The sequence below is a fragment of the Leopardus geoffroyi genome, chromosome D1 (genome assembly GCF_018350155.1).
Source record: "Leopardus geoffroyi isolate Oge1 chromosome D1, O.geoffroyi_Oge1_pat1.0, whole genome shotgun sequence".
Lineage (NCBI taxonomy): Eukaryota > Metazoa > Chordata > Mammalia > Carnivora > Felidae > Leopardus > Leopardus geoffroyi.
The window spans coordinates 73,228,484-73,253,980 of NC_059329.1; the positions used below are offsets into that span (position 1 = coordinate 73,228,484).

The 25,497-nt window shown below is 43.7% G+C and overlaps 1 protein-coding gene across 15 annotated transcripts in view; it reads right to left on the reverse strand.

Moving 5' to 3' along the window:
• Positions 1 to 25,497, reverse strand: part of PLEKHA7 (pleckstrin homology domain containing A7) — a 221,099-nt gene that overhangs the window by 82,894 nt on the left and 112,708 nt on the right. For 14 of the 15 annotated variants that reach the window (XR_006714108.1, XM_045484647.1, XM_045484645.1 and 11 more), the window contains one exon: positions 8,309 to 8,392. Coding sequence is in view for 13 of the 15 variants with exons in the window: in XM_045484647.1 (XP_045340603.1) it covers positions 8,309 to 8,392 (84 nt within the window). In the remaining 2 variants the exon portion in view is untranslated. Of the gene's footprint in view, positions 1 to 8,308; positions 8,393 to 22,495; positions 22,670 to 25,497 lie in introns of those variants that run through there. The other variant, XM_045484653.1, reaches the window with a different exon arrangement.

Here is a 25,497-nt window from a genome sequence, read left to right on the forward strand (position 1 = left end):
AAACCCAAACACTGTTCTGAACTCAGCCTGAGTCCTGCTCAGCCGTGTGACCTTGGACCAGTTTCTTGGGCTGTCTACTGTCCAGGTTCCATGCTTCTATCTGTGCTGGGGAAGAACCAGACCTTGACCTCTACTGTTCCTTCCACTTTTGCTTTGCTATTTCAGAGATACTACAATTCTAACCCAAGACACTGGCAAGCCCTCCTCTAGCCTACATCAGCTTCTCTTGATTTACCAGGCAGCCACGACCCTCACTAGAAAACAGCCCTTTCTAATGGAGATCTTGGCACTTTCCAGACTCGGGAAATAAAAGAGGAGGACAAGAAGGGTACTCGCGGGAAGAAACAAAATGACTGTTTGCAAGCAGCAGCTTACCCTCCACACACAGCCAAGCCACCACTGCAGCATTTTCATCCCCCACAGACAGAGCCTGAGATGTGACTGCTGCCTGGTAATGACTGCATCCCCAGTGCTAATGCCCTTGGGAACTTCGACACCAAAAGCCAAGTCAAAAACCAGGTGTCTGAATGAACTAAGAACACCATCACCACCTCTTCCCCTACCTGTGACTGTCACAAATGCCGACTCCTAGACCAGGAAGGAAAACTGAACAGTTGAGTTTCTGCATCTGCTTGCCAGGTGTTTCCATTTTTCATCATTTTTTTCTGCTGCCATGGCAACCAAATGCAACAGGCAAAGCTAGCCCAAGACTGCCACTCTGGAGAGACAAGGTGCTGGTTATATCAGCCACACAGTCCGGGGCTCAGCAGATGAACAACAGGACAGACTCCTCCAAGCTCAGAGTTGTAGTGTGCCCCCACCCTTATCCTGTGCTCTTTATCTCTCACTGCAAATTCTTACCAACTTGAAACCGCAGGAGGAACAGGAGTCAGCCTCTCGTCTCCTAGCAGCAGGAGATAGCCCACCCCCAGTCCGCACATGCCTTGAAGAGTATTGCCCTGCAACTGCAAAATGAACCGCTGAAGGTAATTCTTACCTTCAGCAAGATATCTTTTGGAGTGGTATCCTCCAAACACCACTCATGACATTCCAGGCAATTCCAACTTACGGTTTCTTTTCCAAACAATCCAATGAGAAAACAGGGGGCTGCTCAGACTCCAACGGAAGGAACAAGCTAACCTCACTAGGATGCCAGGAGAAGCAGACCAGGCACGGGTCCCCTTGGGGTTAAGGAATCTGGGAGATTTTGGGTGCCTTACAGCTGGCTTCTGAGCGTGGCAGCAGGCTTCTGAACTTCCAGAGCACATACTCTCTCTCAACTAGGCCCCACCTCAACATCAAACGCTTGACAGAGCCTGGGGATCAGTGTACACAGCCTGCTGTCAGTCAGCTGCCAGCGTCACGGCTCCGGAATGCTTCTCTCCTCTTCCCCAAGAGCAGCGGAGGCGGCTGTCAGCGGCTTCCTGGACAGCCCGGCTCTGAGGAGAAAACGCTCCTGTGCATAGCACCAACCACCAGAACCGCAGCCTGGAAGTTCCTTGTGCCAAGGCTACCTCTTTAGGAGGGCTCCCGCCTGTGTCCCGTGAAGCCGCAAAGGCCAACCACAAGCTCCAATTCAAGAAAACCACAGAGAATCAGGAAAAGAGACTGAAGAGGAGGAGCTCAAATGCTCCAATCACTGGAAATGAGGCCCTGTAGAAAGGCTCGAGAACATTTTCTGGAGAAAAGACTACTAAGGAGGCCTGGCGTCTTTCAAGCAAGCATGAAGTTACAAGATCAAATGTCATTACTGCAGATACAATTAAAATCTCTAGCCTATTTGGCACAACAACACTTAAGTACAGCCAAGGAAGAGGACTATCTCTTGAAAACCACTCAAATGACAGGCAGTATTGGAGTGGTTGGAGGCACAGCATCTGGGGCCAAACCATTTGGATTCAAATCCTAACTGCCACTTACTAGCTGTGTGACTTTTGGCAAGACTCTTAACCTCTCTGTGCCTCAGTATCCATGACTATAATGGTATCTTCCTCATAAGACTGTTGTGGAAATGTACTTAGAAATGTACCTGGCAATGCAGCTGCTCTGGAAAACAGTGTGGAGGTTCCTCAAAAAATTAAAAATAGACCTACCCTATGACCTAGCAGTAGCACTGCTAGGAATTTACCCACGGGATACAGGAGTACTGATGCATAGGGGCACCTGTACCCCAATGTTTATAGGTTTATAGCAGCACTCTCAACAATAGCCAAATTATGGAAAAGAGCCTAAATGTCCATCAACTGATCAATGGATAAAGAAATTGTGGTTTATATACACAATGGAGTACTACGTGGCAATGAGAAAGAATGAAATCTGGCCCTTTGTAGCAACGTGGGTGGAAATGGAGAGTATTATGTTAAGTGAAATAAGCCATACAGAGAAAGACAGATACCATATGTTTTCACTCTTATGTGGATCCTGAGAAACTTAACAGAAACCCATGGGGGAGGGGTAGGAAAAAAAAAAAAAGAGGTTAGAGTGGGAGACAGCCAAAGCATAAGAGACTCTTAAAAACTGAGAACAAACTGAGAGTTGATGGGGGGGGGGGGCGTGGAGGGAGGGAAGGGTAGGTGACAGGCATTGAAGAGGGCATCTTTTGGGATGAGCACTGGGTGTTGTATGGAAAACAATTTGACAATAAATTTCATATATTAACAAAATAAATAAATAAACTCATGAACAAAGAAAAAAATAATAAAAAAAAAATAAAAATATAGGTCAATACCCCCCCCCAAAAAAAACAAACTGAGAACAAACTGAGAGTTGATGGGGAGTGAGAGGGAGGGGAGGGTGGGTGATGGGTATTGAAGAGGGCATCTTTTGGGATGAGCACTAGGTGCTGTATGGAAACCAATTTGACAATAAATTTCATATATTAAAAAAAAAAAAAGAAATGTACCTAGCAATAAATAATAAGGGCTGTTGGGGAAATGTACTTAGAAATGTACCTGGCAGTAAATAATAAGGGCTCTAAGTGTTCGTTGTAAAAATAATAATATTATTATTAATGGAAAAAGTCAAGTCTTATTCTAGGAGGTAGCTTATCTCATTTAAAGTTAAAGATGAAACTCTAGATACTGAAACAAGGGCTGTTGAAAAATCTCTTTCTTAGAAAATTATGAACTGAGCTAAAATTTGCCCGCCTATAATTCTTCTCATTGACCTGATGCCTGCCTCTGCAGCCGTGCAACAAATGGACCTCATCTCTGCGTGCCAGCCCTTCTTGAAGACTTACAGTACATCCTCCTTCATCTTCTCTCATGCAGACTAAATATGAGAGGTCACAGGACAGGGTTTCCAGACCCCTCACCATAATGGTCCCCTTCCCCAGGGCAATCTCAATTGTTCAACATCCCTCTTAAAATTTAGTACCCAGATCAAAATATTTGGGGTTTGGCATGTCTTTGATGCTCTGTAAACTTGGAATGAATGAGTGAAGTAGTCCACAATCACCATAGTATACCAGAAGTATTGTCTTCCTTTCTCTATATCTTGTACTTTTATTAATGCAGCCTGAGCTCATATTAGCTCTTCCAAGTGAGATTTCCATGTGCCTGGTGGCTTTGGTGTATAGAAGTGTCCCCTGGGGAACAAGCGTGTAGGACCTGTTGGCTGATACCCACCTGCCTTGGGGGTTCTGACAACAGAAAAGGTGAAATGAGAAATCAAACCCTCTAATCATGCAGCAAAATAAGCTTGTCAGTGACAGACTCAAAAGGTCCTGATTCCCTTAATAAATCTGAACTGTGTGGATCATTAAGTGTAGTCATTAGTGATGGCCAAGAAATATTTCTGATACTCTTCCCAGGTACATGATAGAAATGTACTTTCTTGGCCCCTTAAAGTGGCCATTTGACTTGCTTTAGCCAATGAAATGTGAAAGAGCAGTGCACAATTCACCAAGTTCCCCTCTTCTTGCCTTTGCCAATCATGGAAGCACAGAGATGGAGCTTCCCTCAGTAAAGATGATAGAGCAGAATCCCTCAGGGGACCTGTGATGGACATGGAGCACAAGCGAGAAATAAACCTTAATTGTCTCACATCACTGAGATTGTTTGTTGTTGTTACCACAGCAGACCCTAGCCCATCCTGTATTACTGACACAGAAACTAGAATGCTCAGAGTTCATGCCCTCTGGATCCACTGATCATAGCTTTCACGTTATTTCTCTTCTCCCTGCTTCCAATATGTAAGGCGGGAAATCATCTTTTTTTTTTTTTTAATTTTTTTTTCAACGTTTATTTATTTTTGGGACAGAGAGAGACAGAGCATGAACGGGGGAGGGGCAGAGAGAGAGGGAGACACAGAATCGGAAACAGGCTCCAGGCTCTGAGCCATCAGCCCAGAGCCCGACGCGGGGCTTGAACTCACGGACCGCGAGATCGTGACCTGGCTGAAGTCGGACGCTTAACCGACTGCGCCACCCAGGCGCCCCGGGAAATCATCTTTTGATGGGCATGCACCTGTTACACCAAGCAGCTTTGGTAAACCCCACCTGCCAACACTGGAGGAGAGGTGTTACCTGTTCACACAGTAATGCTCTAAAGGAAGCTACCATGGGGACCTGTTTGTTTTTCTTCCCATACAAGAAGGAGCCCACAATTATTTGACTAAAATCCATCTAAGATTGTCACCACGGCCCAGAGAATGACAGGTATCTGGAGGAGATTTAAGGATGAAAGGAAGAATCTGGGAGTAATTTAGGAGGTAAATTAGCAAGTTGTTCAGTGGTTCTTAAACTTTTACCTGAATCAGAAGCACCTGAAGGCCTGCTAAAATACAGGTTATGGAGTGCTACCTCCAGAGACTCTGATTTAGTAGGTCTGGAGTAGCGCTCAAGAATTTGCATCTCTAACAAGTTCCCAGGTGATGCTGGTGGAGAGACCACCCTGAAAACCACTGCTCTGGAAGGATTCAATTCAATTCAAGAAGCCAGAGTTGGCGGGGCGGGGGGGGGGGGGGGGGAACCTAAGTGGCTTAGTTAAGCATCTGACTCTTGATATTGGCTCACGTCATGATCCCAGTGTCATGGGATCAAGCCCTGCATTGGGCTCCACACTGGCAGTGTGGAGCCTGCTTAGAATTCTCTCTCTCTCCCTCTCTTTCTGCCCCTCCCCTGCTCACATGCTCACTCTCTTTCTCAAAATAAATAAACATTAAAAAAAAAAAAAAAAGAACCCAGAGTGGAAGCTCTGGTGAAAGGAGTCAATGACGCCTTAACAGACACTCTTTCGAGAAGAAAAAGAAAAGAGCCAGTTTTCCTTTTTCCACCCACATTAATCTGAGAGCTGATGTGTAAAGGACACACAAATGGTCATCTCAGTCTTTTTTCTTCACCACATAACACACTACACAACAAAATTAAGCTCCCCTAAGGGAACAAATCAGGAATCTTATTTGTTGGCATCTTTAAAACTGGGTTTCTGTGAGGTGAAATTGTGCCTCACTCACCCTTGAGAGCTCCACCAGATGGTAAATCTGGGTGTATTTCAGGAGGAAGCAATTTAGATACTTGGCTGCAACTCCCTCTCCCACCTTATCTCCACACTCCCCTTCATAAACCTCTGCTAAAAGTCAGTCCCTCTTGCCCTCCGACCCCACCAAAGCTCATCACCCTTCCCTCAGCTGTGACTGATGGCACGCACGTGCACACTTATCTACACTTATCTAAATCCCCCCTTCCTCCAATTTAGGACCAGACACCTCAGGAAAGTCTTCCCTTTCTTTCATCCCCAACACAGTCAATCAATCACCAAGTCCGGTCAATTTTACCTCCCAAGTATCTCCAGAATCCATCTGGTGTGCTTCATTTTTCTTTCTAACTCAACTAGTATAGATCCTCCACACTCTACCCCCCCACCCCCAGGTCTTTGCTCAGGTGGGGGCACCTTGACTGGACAACTGAGACAATTTAAACAACATCCCTTCCCAGGATGAAGAGGCCTCCCACAATCCCTAAGCCAGGTTAGAACCCTCTTTTATCAACTCCCATTGAACCCTATGTTTTTTCTACCATGAACATTTATCACATTTGTAAGCTCTTGTTTAATTATCTTCCCTACTCAACCATAAGCTCTTCACAAACAGGACCACATTTGTCTTGCTTGCCGCTGTAACTGCAGTCTGTCACGGCCTCTGACACAATATAGACACTTAGTAAGTATTTAATAAGTGTAGGAATCACCACATTGGTTCATAGGAATCCTCGCTTCCTCTCAATGCCTAAAGCACATTGTGCCTGCTTCCAGGAACGTCCGGCCACCCCGACATTGCACCCACCACTTAAGACAAGCAAGCAGTCCTTAGGACATCCAGAAAATGCTATCTACAGAGGGGGAAAGTGACCCTTGAAAAAAATGAGTATCTTTTCCTTGAAAAGTGGATGGAATTGAGATTAGCTACAGAGATATTTTGGGAGGAGAAAAGAGACTACCGTCGCAAAAGTGGACAAAATTGTAACAGTGAGGAAAAGGAAGTGGGGGGGGGGAGGGGGGCAAGGGTGTTTAGTGATGGGAAGTCTGCATTTCTCCAGAAGCTTTTATTAAAGTTGGTAACTTCCCAAGTTAGGTGTTCTAATGGACTCTCCATCCAGACCTTTAAAAATGACAAGCACCTGTGTCTCTAGGATGCCTAAGGGGGGCTGAGCTGACCTCCCAAGAGCTTCTGACCTTCAGGATTCTATAAACAAACTCATTCTGATTGGAATGTGGAGAATCCACATTCTGGTTCTGTCTTTACATAGCAGTTCTATCTCCATGCCGGAGACAAGACCATCTTTATCTTCCATCCACTAATAGTATCAATGCTTTCAAAGTCAGACCCCAACTCCAGACTGGCCATCAGGACCCATGGGCCACCAGCATCAAAATAATTTAGCAAGTAGGGGCGCCTGGAGTGCTCATTCGGTTCAGCATCCAACTCTTGATTTCAGCTCAGGTCTTGATCTCTGGGTCATGAGTTCAAGGCCCACATTGGGCTCCCCACTGGGCATGAAGTCTGCTTAAAATAATGATGATAATAATTTAGTAAGTAGCCTCTGACTAGTACCAAGGGTTAGCCCTGACTAAAGAGATCAAACGGGGGTGACATCCTAGCTCTTTCTACTTCCAGTCATGCAACTTTGAGCAAGTGACTTAACTTCTTTGAGTCTTGGCATCTTCATCTTTAAAACGATGATGATGGTCTACTTCTCAGGACTATTGTGTTAAATATGTAAAACCCTCAGCATAGAGTACACATGTAAGGAATGTCGTATCATAATTATAGATTTCTAGTTTTAAAATTTCTGTAAGATAATGACTGTAAGCTGAAAATACTGAAGGAATTAAATGATGTGTTTGAAATTTGCTTCAAAATAATCCAGGTAGTGAGGGGGAGGCTATAGATGAAATAAATAAAATCAGCCATGTTTTGGAAATTGAAGATGGGAGATAATACTCTCTCTCCTTTTGCATAGGCTTGAAAGTTTCCATAACCCAAAGTTTAAAGGTGTAAGTACTGAGGGAGGGAAATGCTGTAAAAATACTCATAATTTAAGATCATAGTTGGTCTAGAGATTGAACAGAAAAATAATATAAAGGGGGGAAGCGAACATCTCTATGAATTTCTCAAACAGTATCATTTTCTTCAAACAGAATGGTCTCAGATGAGCAGAAGGGAACAAAGCCACTTGCATACATTGCTCTTCCTTCATTTTTGGGAGAACACATCTTGCTTGGGCTGTACATGTGTTTTTAAGTAGACAAGCCCTGGGTGGTAGAACCTACCTCAGAGCACCCTGGGGCCCTGCTGAAATAGGACTGAGGAGCAAGAAAGTCCCCACGTTGGAAAAAGCAAGCAGAAAGAACTCCAGATGTTCAGGGACAATGGATGCCACAGCCCTCCTCCCTTCTAAGCCCTGGCTTTGGACTCTTATTTGAGGGGTCTATGGGAGGCTGGTTCAGCTTGGTGTGAGGCTGTATTTAAGGCAACTTCACTCTAGATGAGTGGGTCCTCTCAGAGCACAGTAGTATGTTAGAGGATACTTGATGGGGGAGGGTTCATTCAGGGGGAAAAGAGTTTGTAACAGGCTCTGACAGTACCAATCATGGCACAAGCCCGTATCATCTCCCCACTTCCACATCTTCCCACTTAGAGACGTCCAGAGATTAAAAAACAAAATTCTTGCATTCCACCTCGTATCAACCAACCCACTCCAAGCCCCTCTATCTGGGCGAGAAAATAGTCCAACAAGTTTTGTTTTGAGCAAATGCCTTTAAACTCTCAAAACTCTGCTTGGAAAAGTAGAATATATAGAAGTACTTACTCTTCTTGAAGAATAAATTCGCTATTTTCTGGAGAAAACTGCCCACTCACAGGGTGCCTGAATGCTGTGGTCTGTTGGTTATGGCTAGAGAGAAAGAAAGAGAGATAATGAATGAGAAGTCATGTGAATGGAAAGGATTACATACACAACAACAAGTCAGTAATGTCTGAGGACCCCTGGATCATTACAGATTCCTCCCACATTGAGAGAGTGAGCCTTTCTTTTGAGACGCATTTGATCTGTCAGAATTCCATTGCATTAAAAAAACACGAACTTTTCCAGCTCAGGTGTCAAAGCCCACCTAAGACGCAGGGATTTAAACTCTAGGAAAGTCTTGGCTCCAAGAGAACACTGCATTTTCGAGAGACATTCCCCAAAGTACGTACTCCAACAAACCGAACTGTTGAGCAAAAAGTTACTTTTAGATGGCACGAGCTAAAACAAGAATGAAGGAAAGCAGACAGTACTTTCAACAGCTTCCCGAAACCATCAACCAGGGAAAGAATTCCAAGAATTAACCACCCACCCAGAAAAACTATCTTCTTAAAATTCTTCTCCCTAATATAAAATGCCTTCACCTCAATGATAGGATATAAATGCATGGGCATGTCTCTGCAACATGGCCTGCACAATTTTCAACACTGAAGAGTTTCTATCACCCTTTTGAAGTTAGGAGGGATCAGCTTCCACACCAGGCTGACAGTCACAACCAAAGTGTGTAGGTGTTTTGTGTATTCACAAAGGCTGCCTGGTTCTTTGTAAGGGAGGAGGAGCTGGCTCTATAGTGTGCTGGTTTGCTCAATGAATAAACTAACCCAATGTCCTGCTTTTTCAAAGAATATGATTTACTTTTAAAAGTTTCCCTAATCAAAACATCACTGTTCTTTTAGAAATTTTAGAAATATAAAAAGAAAAAATGCCATCCATGATCTCACCAACCTAGAGATAAACCCGGCTACCTTCTCCTTCCCTAGTTTTTTCTATTACAAAATAAATTGTGAGTTTGCTGTATTTAGAAATCTGTATCCTGCTTTGCTCACATCCTATTAACATAGAAATTTCCTATGTCCTTAAGACGTCTTCATTTGAAATAGCTGAGTCCAGGTGTCCCCTGCTTTTTGAAAGTTCACGTTATACCACTTCACTTAGGAAAGACCTACACTGTACCTGTTTTCGCTAACAGAAAGAAATATGAGAAGAATTTTTGCTTTTACAAAAAAAAAAAAAAAAGCTGAAAAGCAAAAATAGCATTCAGTGTTTGTTTGTTTTGCAGGGAGCCCTCACGGAGGCAGCAAACACCCGAGCAGTGAGTGGCACCACCAAGCTCCCTATCTGGGAACTATACTCAGCATCTCAGCATGAAACTGCCACAGCTCTGAACTGTGTCTGTGAGCATCTGTGTTTTAGCTCGATTTATTTTGTGCATCTATTAACAAGGTGTGTCCTAAGGTATCAGAAAAGCCTAAAAAGGGAAATTGGGTGGCTCAGTCAGTTAAGCATCCAACGTTGGCTCAGATATGATTTTGTGGTGAGTGAGTTCGAGCCCCAGAGATGGGCTCTGTGCTAACAGCTCAGAGCCTGGAGCCTGCTTCACATTCTGTCTCTTTCTCTCTGTCCCTCCCCCACTTGTGTTTTTTCTCCCTCCCTCCTTCTCTCTCTTTTTCTCAAAAATGAATAAACATTAAAAGAAAGAAAGAAAGAAAGAAAGAAAGAAAGAAAGAAAGAAAGAAAGAAAGAAAGAAAGAAAGAAAGAAAGAAAAGCCCAAGAGGTTATTTTGGGGATCTGGGAATGCTCAAATTTTTTTCCATATAATTTATACTTGCTGCTTTACTTTACACCATTATATCTTACAAAAAGTTTCATAGGTGGAAATTGAAGAAGATACAAAGAAATGGAAAAACATTCCATGCTCATGGATTGGGAGAATAAATATTATTAAAATGTCAATACAACCCAATCTACACATTCAATGCAATCCCAATCAAAATTGCACCAGCATTCTTCTTGAAGCTAGAATAAGCAATCCTAAAATTTGCATGGAACCACAAAAGACCCCCAATAGCCAAAGTAATATTGAAGAAGAAAACCAAAGCGGGAGGCATCACAATCCCAGACTTTAGCCTTACAAAGCTGTAATCATCAAGACAGTATGGTATTGGCACAAAAACAGACACATAGACCAATGGAATAGAATAGAAACCCCAGAACTAGACCCACAAAAGTATGGCCAACTAATCTTTGGCAAAGCAGGAAAGAATATCCAATGGAAAAAGACAGTCTCTTTAACAAATGGTGCTGGGAGAACTGGACAGCAACATGCAGAAGGATGAAACTAGACCACTTTCTTACACCATTCACAAAAATTAGCTCAAAATGGATAAAGGACCTGAATGTGAGACAGGAAACCATCAAAACCCTAGAGGAGAAAGCAGGAAAAGACCTCTCTGACCTCAGCCGTAGCAATTTCTTACTTGACACACCCCCAAAGGCAAGGGAATTAAAAGCAAAAATGAACTATTGGGACCTCATGAAGATAAAAAGCTTCTGCACAGCAAAGGAAATAATCAACAAAACTAAAAACTAAAAGGCAACCAACGGAATGGGAAAAGATATTTGCAAATGACATATCGGGCAAAGGGCTAGTATCCAAAAGCTATAAAGAGCTCACCAAACTCCACACCCGAAAAACAAATAACCCAGTGAAGAAATGGGCAGAAAACATGAATAGACATTTCTCTAAAGAAGACATCCGGATGGCCAACAGGCACATGAAAAGATGCTCAACGTCGCTCCTCATCAGGGAAATACAAATCAAAACCACACTCAGATATCACCTCATGCCAGTCAGGGTGGCCAAAATGAACAAATCAGGAGACTATAGATGCTGGAGAGGATGTGGAGACACGGGAACCCTCTTGCACTGTTGGTGGGAATGCAAACTGGTACAGCCGCTCTGGAAAACAGTGTGGAGGTTCCTCAAAAAATCAAAAATAGACCTACCCTATGACCTAGCAGTAGCAGTGCTAGGAATTTATCCAAGGGATACAGGAGTACTGATGCATAGGGGCACCTGTACCCCAATGTTTATAGCAGCACTCTCAACAATAGCCAAATTATGGAAAGAGCCTAAATGTCCATCAACTGATGAATGGGTAAAGAAATTGTGGTTTATATGTACAATGCAGTACTATGTGGCAATGAGAAAGAATGAAATATGGCCCTTTGTAGCAACATGGATGGAACTGGAGAGTGTTATGCTAAGTGAAATAAGCCATACAGAGAAAGACAGATACCATATGTTTTCACTCTTATGTGGATTCTGAGAAACTTAACAGAAGACCATGGGGGAGGGGAAGGAAAAAAAAAAAAAAAGAGGTTAGAGTGGAAGAGAGCCAAAGCATAAGAGACTCTTAAAAACTGAGAACAAACCGAGGGTTGATGGGGGGTGGGAGGGAGGGGAGGATGGGTGATGGGTATTGAGGAGGGCACCTTTTGGGATGAGCACTGGGTGTTGTATGGAAACCAATTTGACAATAAACTTCATATATTGGAAAAAAAAGAAATTGTGGTTTATATACACAATGGAGTATTACGTGGCAATGAGAAAGAATGAAATATGGCCCTCTGTAGCAACGTGGATGGAACTGGAGAGTGTTATGCTAAGTGAAATAAGCCATACAGAGAAAGAAAGATACCATATGTTTTCACTCATATGTGAAACTCATCTCACTCATCCTGAGAAACAGAAGACTGGGGGTGAGGGGAAAGGGGGGAAAAAGTTACAGAGAGGGAAGGAGGCAAACCATAAGGGACTCTAAAATACTGAGAACAAGCTGAGGGTTGATGGAGGAGTGGGGGAGAGGGGAAAGTGGGTGATGGGCATTGAGGAGGGCACCTGTTGGGACGAGCACTGGGTGTTGTATGGAAACCAATTTGACAAATACACACACAAACACACACACACACACACACACACACACACACACACACACACACACACAAAGTTTCATAGGAATGCTCTACTGCCAGATACGTTAAACCTGTAAAATAGTTTCATTATATGGATGTAAATTTTTTTTCTATAACCATTAAAAAATGTTCATTGGCCATCTGTGTGCCAGACACTGCTTTAAGTGCTGGAGATGGAGTGAACAAAAAGCTCTTCCCCCCATGGTGCTTACATTCTAGAAAGATTTACATTCTTCTGCTGGACATATTAGGTGCACTATACATCTTTTAGTACAGGCTTTTCCTGCAATTCAAATTATTTCCTTGGGTTAAGGTTCCACAGGTAAAATTACTTAATCAAAGGGCATGGTCATTTTTTAAGGCTCCTAATACAAATGATTAAAATGCTTTCACTGTCAGAGTCAATATATCATCTCAGTTTATTAGTGTTAAGGTATTAGCCCCATCTCCAAACTGAGCATGGGGCTACCCAGAGATTAGTAGATTTAATGAGCATAGTATAAAGGTTAAAAAGGGGGGGGAAAAGTCTCTACACCTACAAAGATTTTCTTACTCTGCCCTGGCGGCCGGCCAGAGTGTCCTGTGTTCTGGTGTCTGGGGTAAGCTGGCATTGAGTTCAGAGCCTCGCGAATTCTAATAAGCCAAATGTGAAGTGGTCAAAGCCATCAGGACAGGTTGCTCCTTGGCCCTGTGATTGTGTACTACTGCCTGCACACTTTCACCCCTCCCAACCACTCCAGCTTCCAAATTCCCAGCTCTTGGTTTGAAGCAAGTCTTTGGGAATCCTAGGGCTCTCTCTGGCAGAAAACATTCAGATCTTCACAAAAAAGCAGAATTAAGGCATGAGCATCTAGAGAAGGATGAGAAGCAGGCCCCGGCAACACCTGGTTCAGAAATCCTTGCACCAATTTTAAATAAAATGGGGTGCCTCAGTCAGTTAACTGTCCGACTCTTGATTTCGCCTCAGGTTATGATCTCATGGTTTGGTGAATTTGAGCCCCATATCAGGCTCTGGCTCTACAGTGACAGTGCAGAGCCTCCTTGGGATTCTCCCTCTCTCTCTGCCCTTCCCCCGCTCACATGCATGCACTCTCTCTAAATAAATAAACTTAAAAAAATAAACTTGGGGCGCCTGAGTGGCTCAGTCGGTTGAGCGTCGGACTTCAGCTCAGGTCATGATCTCACGGTCCGTGAGTTCAAGCCCCACATCGGGCTCTGTGCTGACAGCTCGGAGCCTGGAGCCTGCTTCAGATTCTGTGTCTCCCTGTCTCTCTGACCCTTCCCTATTCATGTTCTGTCTCTGTCTCAAAAATAAATAAACATTTAAAAAAACTTAAATAAACACTTGCACCATGTTCAAGGGTTTGGCTTAATACCCCCCCTCCCTTTTTTTAAATATCCAGGTTCTTTTAGAGAGTCACTTCCATTCACCAGGGAATTTTAAATTCCCTGCTTCATTGCCACCTGGAAGAAAAAAAATGCTCTGTTCACAATGGGAGTAATAATAAAGCAACAACAGCACTATCCACTATTACTTTTCAAGGATTCCCCAGTCTACAAAACCTTTCCTTATACCTCTTATCTATTAACACCATCGACCCCCATTTTATGAATGGGAAAGGGCTCAGAGAGGTTAAGTGACTTGTTCAAGTTAGCTTCATCAATGGGAATACAAGCTGGTGCAGCCACTCTGGAAACAGTATGGAGGTTCCTCAAAAAACTAAAAATAGAACTACCCTACGACCCAGCAATTTCACTACTAGGCATTTATCCACAAGATACAGGTGTGCTGTTTTGAAGGGACACATGCACCCCCATGTTTATAGCAGTACTATCAACAATAGACAAAGTCTGGAAAGAGCCCAAATGTCCATCAATGGATGAATGGATAAAGAAAATGTGGTGTGTGTATACACACACACACACACACACACACACACACACACACACACACACACACTGGAGTATTACTCAGCAATCAAAAAGAATGAAATCTTGCCATTTGCACCTATGTGGATGGAACTGGAGGGTATTATGCTAAGTGAAACTGGTCAGTCAGAGAAAGACAAAAATTATATGACTTCACTCATATGAGGACTTTAAGAGACAAAACAGATGAACATAAGGGAAGGGAAACAAAAATAATATAAAAACAGGGAGGGGGACAAAACAGAAGAGATTCATAAATATGGAGAATTGAGGGTTACTGGAGGGGTTGTGGAAGGGGGGATGGGCTAAATGGGTAAGCGGCACTAAGGAATCTACTCCTGAAATCATTGTTGCACTATATGCTAATTTGAATGTAAATTTTTAAAAATTAAAAATAAAATTTAAAAAAAAGAAATAGCCTTGTACTGGACGAAATTATGATTGGCATATAAAACTTACTCATTTTATATATACATTTAACATTTTCTGTTTCATTCAAATTATTTCATGGCCTCTTATACTTTGGGAACCTTACTCATCTATAGTCTCTTACCTATTAAAAATATGAAAGGCAAGGCACAGCTTGGGAGAAAATAGTCTCAATACATACAAATACCAGAGGATTTGTATCCAGAATATAGAAAGAGTTCCTACAACTCAGTAATATTAAGACAGACTATTGGTTTTCAAAATAGAAAAAACATTTCAACACGTCACAAAAGAAGATTCACAAATGACCAAACATTATCAGTCATCAAGAAAATACAAATGAAAACCACAATGAGATATCACAATACATATACTTGAGTGGCTAAAATTTTAAAAAGTTGTTAGCAAGGGTATGGATCTATTGGAAATCTCATACATTAATGGCTGGAATAGAAAATGGTGCCAATACTTTGGAAACAACCTGACATTTTCTTATAAACACCCACTTGTATACCTTCTCTGAGGTATCTAAGAGAAGTGAAAATATAGGTCCACACAAAGCATTGTCTTCAATATGCATAGCAGCCTTATATGCAAGAGCAAAAAACTGGAAACAACCCAAATGTCCACCAAAAAGTAAATAGAAATACATGTTATGCAAACTATTCATGCAGTGTAATGCTACAAAGGGATGAAAAGAAATGAACTGCTTTGTTGCTGAACCACCAAAAAATTTATGCTGAGCAAATGAAGGTCAACAAGAATAACTACTATTGTATAATTTCATTTTTATAAAACTCCAGGAAGATAAATCTAAATTACAGGTATAGAAGAAAGATCAGTGATTGTCTGGGACTAGTGGTGAAAGGTGGGGGTTGAGTGGAATGGAGTAGAAACTTTCAGAGGTGACAGAAATGTTTTGTGTTTTGCTTTTGATGGTGCTAACATGAAATGCACAGTTACCAAAACTCATCCAACTCTAAAATTACAATGGTGCATTTTATTACATGTAAATTATACCTCAATAAAGTTCAATTTAAAAATAAAAAAAAGATAGCTTCATCAATAAGTGATAAGACTGGGACATAAATCCCAGTCTTCGATTTCTAGATTTGATATTCTTTGCATGATAACCTGCTGTCCCCTTCCCTTAGGAGTCTATGGGCAGACCAAAAATCCCTAAAGACAAAGCATCAGAAAAACAGTACCATCCACTGCTATTCCCTCCCCCTCTTCTTCTGCACTTCCCTCCTTCTGTTGTGCCCAGGACCAAATTTCTGAATGACAGCACCTGTGTGGTCCTACTTCAAGGTCCGAGAGGTGGATCTCTGATAAACACACAAAGAGCGAATCTCCCATATGCCTGGAGCAGCATCCAGCATCCAGCAACCACTTCATATATGCTGCATGACCTTAATAGCAACTCCTGGGCTCCCCACACCCAACCTGTACTAGCTTAAATAAGCCCAGAGTTTCAGGTGAGTGAATCTGGAGCTGAAAGGTTTAGACACTAAGATGAACTTTACATTCCAACATTAGAAGAAAGATAGATTTTTAAAGTGGACAAAAATAGAGCTGTTATTTGATCAGATCTGGAAGCAGTTCCCCAACCTTTCTTCCCTGATATAGATGCTGCCCTTTTTGTAAAAAAAAAAGTTATCAACCACAGCGTCACCACTACCATTTCCTGAATTTCCATAAAGCTTTAAGTATGGTCATATTCATCATATCTCACCCTCCCACCTCCCACTGAGGTGGGCAAGGAAGATATTTTTATTCCCATGCTACACATAAGGGAACTGAGGATCTGGGTTATATGTTGTTATTGGAACACTGAATTAAAGGGAAAAAAAGGGGCTCAGACACTGAGAAAAGAGATAAACCAGAGTAATACCTCCTGAATACTGAGGTCTTAAAATATGATTATTTCTGATCAAACTCGCCCAGCTTGCTAATGGCAGAGCTTCTGGTTCAGCACTTTTTGAGCGAAAGAAGTGTTAGGTTCTTGGGTTATTTAATCTTCCCAAATACCCAGCGAGGCAGGCTGTGTTTCATCACACCAGACCACAGGTGAGGAAGTGAGGCTCAGAAAGGGAGGATGACCTGCCCACAACGGCAGCCAACTCCTGTGTTCCTGCACACCACCACCCTTCTGGTCTCCTTCTGCTGACCCAGGCTCACCCTCACCAAACAAAGGTTGCTCAATGCTGGGTCCTTACACCCATTTGGAGATTGCAAAGTCCTTTGACTTTACCTGCTGTCCCCAACCTCAGCCCAAAAGCCCTCACCCTGCTCCATTTCCTGATTTTCTAAAATCCATGAAGAATCTCATGTCCTATCATCCTGTCTCAAGACACATTTAGCAGGCACAGACAAATCCCCTGAAATACCTGTTCTTAAACCTGAATTGCCACCTTGCTCTTTCGTAGTGATGGAGATGGCCCGGCTGGGAGCCAGGTGGCTGGTTTCAAGGGAGCACAAAAAGGGAGCCCTTTCCTCCATTCAAGGGCTTCTATCTCTCTTCAGGCTACTGAGAAAGTAAGTAACTTGGCAAATGAGGTAAAACATAAGCTAGGCTTCATTCTCAGACCCTGCTCATCCTCCCAGGAACAGCCCCTCCAAGTTGGATGGCAGCCAGTCTCACCTGGGAGAGGACCAGGGAGCACAGAAGGTTTCAGGGAAGGATGATCCCCCTGAAGGCAGGCCATAGGTAACCATCCACATAAATAAGCACGTCTTCACAAGCCCTGGACCTGAAAGGAGTTAGGGTAGGCCCCAAAGAAGTCCAACAGCAAACACGAGAGATTTGACAAGAGGACAGAGTGAGGACCAGAGAGAGCTGGAAAACGATTTGAGCTCAATATAAGGAAGAACCTGCCTCCAATCACAGACAGGACTAGTAAAATGTAAACAGGTCCTATAGTTTCTTGCAAGATTAATTTTCTATTCATATAGTTTTTTACTATAATGTGAGCAGCAAGACTCTGGTCCGTTAAATATGAAGGTTCCAACTACTTAGCATGGCAATTACTTTTGGCATAGCAGGAAGTTCTGGAGTTATGTGACTGGTGCTCAAAGCACCCTGATCAATCTGGTTTTCTGATAGTGGTGGGATTGATACGCTGAGTGTGGGACAAATCTGCACTGTCAGCATGGGCTCTGATCTGACCCAGATATAAAGAGAAGAAACACCTTAAAATGTGAGAAAGTATCCAGTCTCAAAGCTTAAGGAGGGACTCTATCAAAGGCTCTTCTCATTGGTATGCTAGCAGCATTTGCCACTCTGGCCCCTCTGGCTCGTCAGTGTGGCTCCCCCAATACTGTAAGAGTATCACCTTGCAGGTCTGATGCCACAAGCAGCGTGGCCTCCAGGCTTGTTAAGGCACTTAGTATCTTTGTTCTAAGTCCCAATGTCTCAAGAAAACCAAGGACCGTCGGTAACCTAATAATGCTCCTACTTAAGTCCTAAAACTGGTAACCAAAACTCCAAGAACACAAGAAATTGCCTCCTCGTCTTCTTCAGTTCCTCCTGGGGCCACAGAGTAAAGAGGTGGCAACCAAAGGCTGAAACAGCATCCTTACATCCCCTCAACATTTCTAAGTTCCTTTTAACACTTTTATAAAATTGCTCGTTTAGTACAAAGTGTCACGTGCTCGTTTAGTACAAAGTGGCATTTCCTAAGGGGACTGGGAATCTTATTCAAATGGTCTTTAGAGCTTGCACTATTTTGAAAATGTCAAGATTTTCAACAGCTCGTTACACATGGGCATTACTCTGATAGGCCCTTCTTTGAGAATCGTGGGAATCAGGCCTTGATGAGCCAACATAACCTCTCTCCAAATGAAAGCCATCAACACTGCACTAACCAGCCTCCTTCAATGTCCACCCTGAGCCCCAGGGTCAGAAGATCTGGGTTCAAACCAGAGCAGGCCACTTCACCTCTCCGAGCCTGAGTTCTTCCCTTTGAAAATAGGGAATAATGGGGCGCCTGGGTGGCTCAGTCGGTTGAGTGACCAACTTTGGCTCAGGTCATGATCTCATGGTTTGTGATTTCGAGCCCCGCGTCGGGCTCTGTGCTGACAGCTCGGAGCCTGGAGCCTGCTTCTGATTCTGTGTCTCCCTCTCTCTCTGCCCCTCCCCAACTCATGCTCTGTCTCTGTCTCAGAAATAAATAAACATTAAAAAACATTTTTTTTTGAAAATAGGGAATAGTAATAATATCCTTCCAAAAAGTTGTGGTGAGGATAAATGAGGGACATATACGAAAGAGCCTCGCAAAATGAATGGCATACAGAAGGTTCTCAGTTAACTTTGCTGGCCCTGAACATGTGCCTTGACTATGGCAACAACTAACAGGCAACCAAATTTTAACAGGGCACAACCAGAATGAGCCTCCTCTCCCCACCCCAGCAAACCGGGTACTTCTCCAGGCTGCCCTATTTTTATTAACAGCATCATCACTATCCAGCAACCTAGGAGTCACTCTCCATTTCTTGCTCTACCTTAACCTGCACACACACTACATTACAAGCCCCGTGTCCTCAATGTACAAGACATCTCTGAATGCACCCACTTCTCCCCAGCTCTACAGCCAACACCTCTTCATCTCTAGATAAGATACTGCAACAGCCTAACTGCTCTTTCTGCTTCCATCCTGGCCTCTGGACCACCCACTCTCCTCACTGGAAGCCAGATGGGTCTTTTCAAATGCAAGTTAAATCATGTCACACTTCCCCTTTAAACCCTACAATGGCTCCACATCACAGACTAAAATTCAAGCTCTCTACCTTGGCTTGACCCTAGGTGACCTGACCCCTGACAAGCTGCATCATCATCTTGTACAACATATGTCTTCTCTCCTCCTTCCCCATCCCGCCCCAGCCACACTGGCCCCCTTTCTGCCCCTTGAACACCAAGCTCTTCCTGACTTAACAACCTTTGTATTAGCTATCCTTTCAGCCTGGAAGCTCTTTCCCTCATACTCTCCTAACCGCCTCCTTGTCATTCAGACATTGGCAGAATTATCACTCTCTCAAAGCCCTTCCCAACCACCCACTGGGGTATGCTCCCAGTCACTTCATATCAAGTCACCCTATTTTAATTATTGTCATTTTTTTACTTATATGTTTTGACAACTGTCAGTCTCCCTGACTAATTTGTGTATTCCAGGAGAGCACGGACCTTGTCTGTCTTTTCACTGCCCTTATTGACCTATAACAGCATCTGGCACTGTTATATTTGCTGAATGAATGAATGAGAAATGACTAAGGAGAGTCCTACCTTAAAGTGAAACCATGCCTCCAAATAGGCCAGGTAAACCTACAGGAGTCGGGACGAAAGTAACAAAGAGACAAGAATCTAAAGGATCAGTAGCCATCAGAGGGCAGTGGCTTCTGCTCTTGGTGACAGAGGAAAGAAAGATGAGACACCAACATGCCAAGAACGCTTCATCCTTGGCTCTCTCCCAACATGTTACAATATAATTTGGAGAAATTAGCCCTCCCTTGCAACCCCTCCCCACCCCCGCAAAGGAGGTTAATACACTCAACAGAGAGAATCAAAGAACGGAATGCAAACACCCGAGAGGAAATTACTGAGTGATTAAAAACACACAGGAGGATAATACAAACATCACCTGTATCTCCCTTTTGTGAACTGGGAGAGTATTTGGTATGAAACCTACAATTTGGTGACTGATTATATGCTATCTCTTATATTGCTCTCTACTTACTTCATGTGTATTTGTTCTCCTCCCTCTCCCCCTACCTCCAGTGAGATCCTAAGTTCCTGGAGGGCTGGGGGCCATCATTCACTTATTTTTTTGTGTATCTCTTGCAGCACAGAACAGTAATACCCATGGAGCAGGCACTTGAACTCCTTTATCTCAACAGCCTCAGCACAAACACAGTACTTTCAGGGAGAGGCTGTGCAAAAACCCACCTCATTTTCTGATTGCAGCAGCCCAACCCATCATGGCTCTCCCAGAGAGAGTGGGGGAGATAGGGGTCTGCAGGCCCTGATAAAAACCCCTACAGCCAGGCTGATAGACTTCACCAGCTCTGGGGAGCATGGCGACCAAGCAACAGCCTTCCCCACTCCCACAATGTCCATACCTGACTTTTATTCACATACCCAACTAAGCACAGACACTGAAATCCAGATAAACACCAGACCTACCACCTGAAGGAGCAGTCAGTACCTGCTCTCCCCATCCAAAAGTGCTAAAGGAGCAGAGCCTGGCACAGACAGAGTTGGGCATAAAAGGAGTCACAAAACAACCGAGCAAACTCAAAGCTCACGTATCTTGCAAAAAGAGCTATCGTTTCCAAACTCTGGATTTAACAGACTGAAGTCTTCCAGCATGATTTGAAATGCTCTGTATTTCATTAGACTCTCCAGATGTTCTCAGATCCACTCAGTGGTCAACTCATTCCATAAATTACCTCTTCTGACCCAGTAGCCCATGCTGAAGACCTGCCTTCTTCCTGAGCTCCCACATGGGGCCCCTGTACTTAGGGTTGCTACTTGGTTAATAGGGAGTTTTAATTTTGACTTCACAGGACATCAATAACCATGAAAATATTAAAGCCAAACTCCTGACAGAATGAGGAAATCAAACCCAGATAGCCTCCTGCTCTATTTTTAAAGAAATATGGCAAAGAAGCAACGTAATAGAAGCTGAGGTACCAGCTTTGTTACTACCAAACAGTTCCATACCCCCCAGCAAACACTCAGCCTCTCTAGGTCTTGGTTTCCTCATCTGTCCAATAAGGTTAGACTCTGCATCTGCAGAGGCCACATGGGGCCTGCCAAGCATGAACCCCAGGCTGCTGTTCAGAGTCATTACAGACTGTGGTTCAAATCCCAGCTCCTCTGCACACTTGGGAGGGCACAACCTTGAGTGAATTAGTGACCTTTCTGAGTGTCGGTTTCCTTATCTGCAAAAAAAGAGAAGACAATTCCAACTCTGCAAGACTGTTGTGAAGAGTACTGATAATGGACCTGGCCTGCAGCACTCACTGTTTAGTTTCTGTTGTAGTTTTCATTTGCTAGCTCTAAAACTCCACACTGATAGAGTTGTTTTGCCTTTTTCCATGTTGCAAACTCCAGCATTATTAGCCTGCCATAGGACAGCGGCTCCAGAACACATCTTCCTTTCGAATTAAGGCACACTACCCGGCCTCCAGTTTAAACTTCTATTTAAAGAACTTGCCTGCCAGGCAAAGTACTTTAAGATCAGTAGGCACCTGCCTTCAGCCCCACTTCTGTCCCTCACTGGGGTCAAGTCCCAAGGTTCAGAAAGCACAGCCCAAGAAAAACCACCTCCCCAGCAAGATGCACTGAGTCAGGGACACACTGACAGAAGTTTTAAAACTTCACTGGAAACATTTTTGACCTCAGAGAACACCCAGCTCTATGCTTCTGTTTAATATTCTTCAGTATGTCGGGTTCAAGTGTAAAATGAGAAGGATGAACCAGGTGATATTATAGAGATCTTCCAACTGTAACATCCTCAGATGCTGAGGTTCATCTCTGACTACTGCCGGAGACAACAGACTGAACTGAAACAATACTACACAGAATTGAAACACAAAAGAACGAGGCAGAACAGCTATCCTCCCCAATCTGACTTGCCAACAGAAAAGCCTTTGTAATGACATCAAGGAGGTGTACTTAATGATACTTCTGTCCTATTAATTCTCAATTAAATTGGACTGTTTGGTTTTGGGGGTTTCTTTTTAACTGCAGGCACTCCCAACCAAGCCATCAAAAACTCCCTTTCAGTCATTACTGGACTTCCATGAATCAGAAAACACCGCAGTGAATTGAGTCCCTGTGGAATCCGTACAGGACTAACCTGCTCTCCCAATCTCGTCGGGAAAGGTGGCAGAGACATTCACTCTCTCCTTGAGCTCCATGTTCAGAAGGATTGTGTCTTCTTCCCCAGCCTCAGCCTTATGAAAACCCGGGTTTCGGTCAGACAGGGAAGGAGGGCCCAGCTGCCTGCAGAGGTGAGGCGGAGGCTCACAGCCCGCCTACTCTCAATTTCAGTTCTGGAGCAGCTGCTTCCCAAGGTGTTACAAATCCAGCAGCCACTTGCTCCTACTCATTCATTCTCCTTCCTCCCCAGCCCCCACGCAGTATCTGGCAACAACACAGGAACACTGTTCCAGCTCTGAGTCACCACCCCGCTTTGGCCAAGCGGAGCACCGGCTGGGGGTAAACAGGGAGGCAGGCACTTCATGTCTCCTGATTCTTCTTTCCTTCTTGGATACTGTGGGGTTGGCTGCTCCTCTAGAAGCAGGACATAAGAAACACCTCCACACGGGAGTTTTGGAGTCTGAATGAATTGCTCACTCAGTTTTGATCTGCTACCTTTTGGGGCTAAAATCAGGCCCAACACAGAACCTTTGGTGGAGAAATGATGGCTCCCTTATCACTATATCCCATGGTCAGGGCAGGGAAGGGGCTGAGTGGTTACAAGCCATCATACCCATTCCCCCTGGTAACAGTCTAGGATTCTTTCATCACAGCTTGGGATGGCTGAACTCCTCTGAGCACAGATTTAACCATGTGGCTCTCCCTCTCAGAAGAGGCTTGGAGAGGAGAATGGAGAAAAGTCAGAAAGGGAAACTAGGACATTAAAGTGCTTTTACTGCCTGTGGCTTTAGTGCCATAGCCTCAGATCAAGACTGGCTCTTCACTGCAGCCTAAGTAGGTCTACAAGTTATGATGCAGGTGACCACATGAAATATAAGCCCCATGGGACAAGGACTGTTTTCATAGCTATGTTCCAATGACTACATAGTGCCTAGCACACAGCAGGTGCTTGATATATGTTGAATATATATCAAATACATACAGGGGATTTTCTTCTGAGTCTACTTGGATGTCTACATTTTTACTAAAATCTGTAATCATTACCACCATTTTTTCCCTTTTAGAAATCTCCTTATCCTTCATAATTCCTACTATTGCCTACAGTGAGTGTTCTATGAACCTTTAAATGAAGAGATGGTTTCCTTGAAACTAATGAAGCTCAAGCATTAGCACCCCTCACTTCCACAAGTCCCTTCTAAGGCCATGGAAAAGGCCCTAGCAGTGTGTTTACATGCCTTCTGAAACTTCATATATTTTAATCATTTTTTAATATGTATTTTGAGAGAGAGAGCCACAAGCAGGAGAGAGGCAGAGAGAGAGAGAGAGGGAGAAAGAGAATCCCACACTGACAGTGGGGAGCCCCACATGGGGCTCAGTCTCAATGAACCTGAGCCGAAATCTAGAGTCAGGCACTCAACTGACTGAACCACCCAGGCACCCCTGAGGTTTTAAATATTTTAAAAGAAGACTTTCTAAATTATATGAACATCAAGGCCCACAAACTATAGATGTGCCACAGTGGAATGAAATAATAAATGACTCACAAGCCATCCTGATACATCATCCTAACAAGGGCATTTGGCTTGACAAAACTTGTTTTAACTACATGGGAGATATGCCCTAGCCTACAAACACATCCTGATCGATCACAAGTCAATTGCTGTAAAGACTGGAGTAGGTTAAAGAACACAGACTCCACTTATCCAGCATTTATTTAGCCCTACTATGTTCTTAGCACTCTGAGTGCTTTGAGGTAAAACAATGATTAGAACATAATTACCCCCACTGAGTAGGAGCTTACAACCCAACAGAATAGACTGATATGGTCATAAATAGATACAAAAAGTATATATTTTATATATTAAATGTAAATAATACAAATCTATAACTACAGATCAGACTGGGTACCATAATATAAAAGTAAAGGAAGGCACATCTATTTGCTAGGTATTGAGCTGCCAAGTTACAACAACCCTAGAAGGTAAATCACTTTATCCCCATTTTGCACAGAGGATATTGAAGCTCAAAGGGATCAAGTGCCATCCCACAGCCGCATAACCAGTAACTGGCAAGGTCAGAATTCAAGCCCTGAACTACCTGACTCCAAAGTATGGGCCTCTTCTCAGCAGCTACATTTTAATCAATGGCCAGTGGCTCCACAGAATCTCCAAAATGTCTGGAGAGACATGCTGGCTTCAGAGGTAGAGGAACCACATCAAGCAGCAGCCAGAGATGGGCAAGTTTCCAAAGTCCACACTCTTGGGAGTGGAGGAACAGGAAGTGCCATGAGCTTATTCATCAGGTATATAGATATAGCCTCCGTTCGCCAGGCAACACCCTAGAAGGGATCATTGGCAGCTGCCTGGGAGCCAGAAGAGGTCTCATGAGAGACTCCTACCCTATGGCACTGCCTACAGACTCCCTTGTCCTTGTTGCCAGATGGATCATGCTGGAGCACAGCAAACATTCCATTATCTCCTGCTAGACACCACCCTCCTCACTTTGAAAGCCTCCTTACCTCTTACCACTTCTCTCTAGCTTCGGCTTCTGCCAGATGCAACTGTTCCCCAGTCCCCTTGGGCTACCCTTGGGCTTTGGCTGCTGTTGTTGTCTTCCCTAGTGGATTCTGTTCAACCATCAAGGCCCCTTCTTCTTCCAGCAGTCCTTCCTGATCACTCTGAACCATGCTACTTCTTTCCTTCCTCAACACCGTCAGCACTGAAGGCTCACAGTCTTTATGAAGCAATTATACATCCCAATGACTCTCCCCATTTTACCTTCCAAAAATTACTGTGTTATAGAAGGCTGAAAAAAGCAGAAGTTCAGGGCACCTGGGTGGCTCAGTCGGTTCAGTATTTGACTTCGGTTTAGGTCATGATCTCGTGGTTTGTGAGTTTGAGCCCTGCATCAGGCTCATGCTGACGGTTTGGAGCCTGGAGCCTGCTTCGGATTCTGTGTCTCCCTCTCCCTCTGCCCCTC